The sequence below is a fragment of the Littorina saxatilis genome, linkage group LG5 (genome assembly GCF_037325665.1).
Source record: "Littorina saxatilis isolate snail1 linkage group LG5, US_GU_Lsax_2.0, whole genome shotgun sequence".
Lineage (NCBI taxonomy): Eukaryota > Metazoa > Mollusca > Gastropoda > Littorinimorpha > Littorinidae > Littorina > Littorina saxatilis.
Window position 1 is genome coordinate 60577627 of NC_090249.1, and position 4626 is coordinate 60582252.

At 42.8% G+C, this 4626-nt stretch overlaps 1 protein-coding gene across 1 annotated transcript in view; it reads right to left on the bottom strand.

The window, feature by feature from the left end:
• The window catches only part of LOC138967619 (uncharacterized), a 3617-nt gene extending 2494 nt beyond the window's left edge, over positions 1-1123 (bottom strand). The window contains exons 1-2 of the mRNA XM_070340224.1: positions 951-1123; positions 241-375 (exon numbers count right to left, since the gene is read on the bottom strand). Coding sequence (XP_070196325.1) covers positions 241-375; positions 951-981 — 166 coding nt within the window. The 5' untranslated portion in view covers positions 982-1123. The remainder of the gene's footprint in view (positions 1-240; positions 376-950) is intronic.
• Between the last annotated feature and the right edge of the window lie 3503 nt (positions 1124-4626).

Below are 4626 nucleotides of genomic sequence, written 5' to 3' on the forward strand. Positions count from 1 at the left end.
CACATCGACTTTCATCTAATGTTTAGATCTACCCATTAAAATCAGAGAATTAAAATGTTAAAAACACAGGAGAATAAAGACAACTACAGACAGAAACTAACAGACAGACAGACAGACAGACAGACAGACAGACAGACACACAGACACACACACACACACACAGACATACACATACACACGCACGCACACACACTCACACACACACACACACCCCCCTCCCCTACCCAAACCTAGACTTACCTGTATTGGCGGCAGGGTTGAGAGGATCAAAGGCGCAGGCCCCATCCTGTGTCCGCACAAAGCCAGGTGTCCGGCAGGTGCCATTGTTAACCGTCTCTGCATTGGTCTGACCGCAGCTCGGCCACACTATGCATCCTGCGAGGTAACAATGTAAATATAAAAAGTTAACGAATGTCATTTTGGAGACTTTGGGGCGGGTTTGACCATAAGAAGTCCAAGGTACCATATCCCTGTACCATATCCCTGTACCATATCCCTGTACCATATCCCTGTACCATATCCCTGTACCATATCCCTGTACCATATCCCTGTACCATATCCCTGTACCATAATAGAGAGCATGCACCTGTGTTGTTTAACTCGAACACGGTCCATAACTCTGTTTAAATAACACACAGACTCTCTCTATCTTACGCACACACACACACACACACACACACACACACACACACACACACACACACACACACATTCACACACACACACACACACACACACACACACACACACACACACACACACACACACACACACACACACACACACACACTCACACACACACTCACACACACACACACGCAAACACATACCCACACACACATACCCACACACACTAACATCTCTCTCTCTCTCTCTCTCTCTCTCTCTCTCTCTCTCTCTCTCTCTCTCTCTCTCTCAGGCCATTCTCGCTCACAATTATAAAGTCTTACCTAGAAGGAGAGCCAAATATGATTTCATCATGGGCGTTCTGATTCAGAATAATTTTTTCTCCGTTAAAAACTATCACAGCGTTCCACTCGATGTCTCTCAAGTAAGGTTCTCACATCACATTCAACTGTACGACGCATTTAGTGTGTCTTGCCCGAGACCAGGGAAATATGTGGAGTGTTTACACAGAAAGTCGTCACAAAAGATAGATGTATATATATCTACAAGCTCCGAGGAAGCACGCAAAATGAAACAGTTAAAGCCACAGGCCGGCTGGTGGGACGCGCTCGGGATCTCGTGGTCTTTAGCTATCGTCATTGAGAAAATGTTATTGAGGTACTTTAATAAATTATAATTCTCTCCTGCTACTATTATTGTACACTATTTGACAACCGTCGAACACTGAAGAAGACGAAATACACTATATGACAAATGTTAATTGTCGGATTTTTTGTATTCTCTTCTTCTTGTCGATCACACATCAAAATTGTCAGCCGGGACTGAGAGATAAATAATTTTTCCAGGTCTTCCTTTCCTCCGTACAGCTGTCAGCGGAGGGGGACTGCAGTTGGCCGTACCGAAGTCCTTAAGGGCAGAATATACCTGCGCAGTTTTAGCGGCACAGACGACGCACTGCCTATTATTTCTGCCGCGATAGGGATTATGACGAGTACTTGGCCTGTTTTCCTTTCATGAAACGTGTAGCGGGCTGGGATAAGCTGCAGTGCGTCGTCGGTCCTGCTGAAGTTACATAATGTGAGCGGAGCCCCTTAGGCTTTCTAAGGTGGGGCAACTCTGGAGAATGTGCTTTGTGGTCTCATCTTCAAGGCCATAGCTGCAAGTAGGGCAGGATTTTTAAAAATCATATTGTTAATGTGGATGCAATGCATTCACAAAGTAACGTGATCGTTAAGCACTGTTTTAGTTGTCGTTTTGGGTTTAACTTTCAAAGCGTCACAGTAGCTCAATATGTAAAGCGGCAAAGACGATAGGAAATGCAGGAGATGCCCATTGGTAACATGCGGCGATCCCAAAATCCCATGAGACCGGCTTAAATCAATGTTGGTTGAAGTGCTGTACTGTAGGTCTGAAGATATGTCATGCACAGAGGCCAACTGTTCGTGATGGGCGGGTAAGTTGCTGACCAACGGTCGCAGATTGGCACTCACGCAGAATGGTTCAGCAGACATCATTGACTTTCCGCAAGAAACAGCCGTGTTGCTGGTTCGTTGACACATCTGTTCAGGTGGGAGGCGTTTCACAATGTCGCGCAGAGAGAAGTCTTCGTTGATCCACAACTGAGAGCTACACGCACGTCTACACAGGAGAGACTGTGTCTTTAACTGAGCCGACAAACTTAAATAGAGACGGCCAGAAAAGGTACCGGCAGTCTCATCACCACTAAACCGGATTCACTGAATAGAAACCGACACGGGATTGCAGCAAATACCTTGAATGGAAGATGTTTTATTAGAAACGTCTATCTTGCTCTATATCTGCCTTTACCTTTGCATTCGTGTTGGACATGTAATCAAATGGGACAAAACGATGAAGTTTCTTCTTTTCACCGACGTTATTGATTCAAATAGCATCCGTAAAGAGGGTTGCTCGCCAAAATGCTGTACCGTTCTTCTTTATTGAGTAGTAAGATACATCTTTCTGGCAGTAAAACATGTGGCCCGTACCCTGTTTGAACTGTGCGCCAAAAGGATTATGCGCCAAAAAGATTATCTTTCTGTTTTCTACAAATATTAGACACCTCCCTCTGGCAGAAAAGCGAGTCCTGTATCTATGTCCCACTGACGCAGTTTCTCATTCAGCGAGATAAAAAAACACACCAAAAAACCCAACCCATTCTGAATGGGAAGGTGGAGGATGGAAATATTTCAGTTTTGTCACCTTTCTTAATTGGCAAAGTGATTTTTTTTCTCTCTCATCTTGTTCTTCTTAGTGTCACTTGACCATATCATTCCAATGCAGGTAGTATTCATCAAGTGAAAACTGAAGTGAACATTTTGGGGCGGTGCAGGTGTTAACCTTTGATCGAACAGCCTTGAAAACGGTAAATGATTTTAAAATGTTTTGTTATTCAATTTACAATTTTTTTTTATACAATGCCTGGTTGTTATTGATTCTGTTTATTGTCATTTTTTCGTATCCGCGCGCGCGCGCACGTGTGTGTGTGTGTGTGTGTGTGTGTGTGTGTGTGTGTGTGTGTGTGTGTGTGTGTGTGTGTGTGTGTGTTCATGTTTGTGCATAAGTGTGGTTGTTTTTTTGAAAGCCACACTTTGTAACGAATGTAACAATAACATGCTTGCTCGCCTTCAGCTCTGAAGACTTGAAGTTATTTTTTTTTGTTGCTGAGTTTTGAGAATGTTTATGTGCTTTGAAGTCTTGAGGTTGAACAAACAACACACAATCCATCCACCAATCAGCCAAGCTATCTTTGTCATTTTCAGAACTCAAAATACTGTGGACAGTGGAAATAAACGCGCTTGCAGGATTTCTTCGTTTTAGATTCTGATTGAATGTTATTAATGTTAATACATATTTCTTCAATATTTGTGGAAATAACATCGATGGTATATAGCTTTTCGTATTTAGCCAGCAAGCTTACCGACCAGCCTATGAGTAAGTTGGTCAGTCGGTCAGACAGTCTACAAGTCGGTCAGTTCGTGAACGAACCAGACGGTAGGAAGTTGAAGGGAGACAATCATGAAATGTCAGGGATCACGAAACAGTCGATTGAGGGTTCGAGAGAGTGCACAACACCAAAGTAAACTAACTGAAATGAACTTTATTCAACAAGGATGAAGATTTTAGGCTGTAACTATTTTTTACAATTTGTCCTTGAAATAAACAAACACACAACGCAAAAACAGTATCAAAATAAACACTAAGAACGCAAAATTAATGAGAGAGAGAGAGAGAGAGAGAGAGAGAGAGAGAGAGAGAGAGAGAGAGAGAGAGAGAGAGAGAGAGAGAGAGAGAGAGAGAGAGAGAGAGAGAGAGAATGACAATGACAATGACACTTCTTTATTTTACGAGGGTAACAGAATAAGCATAGGTATACTTTTTTGCATCTGGCCCTCGCCCTAAAGAGGGACTAAATCTACTATAGCCTAATAACTACTACTACATAAATAGTGAAATAGTATAAGTTTATGTACATAAGCGCATCATCTCTTTCTCTCTCTCTCATACGTGTGTGAGTATGTGTGTGTGTGTGAGTGGGGGGTGAAGAGGAAAGAAGGTTCGCTGAATCGATTCAAGTCGTTCATGTAAACAGTCGGAATGTGACTCGTCCAGATAATATGTGTGTGTGTGTTTATAAAAAAGGTTTTTGATGTATCCAGTAATAGTTCTGTCCATGCTCCATGATCCACAGTTCTGTTACAGAAATATCCTTCATTTTGCACATTCAGGCTATTGTTCAAGCTGTCACACACACACACACACATACACACACACACACACGCACACACACACACACACACACACACACACACACACACACACACACACACACACACACACACACACACACACACACACACACACACACAGTGTACTCACTACACGAAGAGCATTTAAACTTTTGCATTCACAGAGACTTTGGTCAAAGTACGAATGACGGACACACGCATATTCAACACACCACCCTTACAGTTACACAAA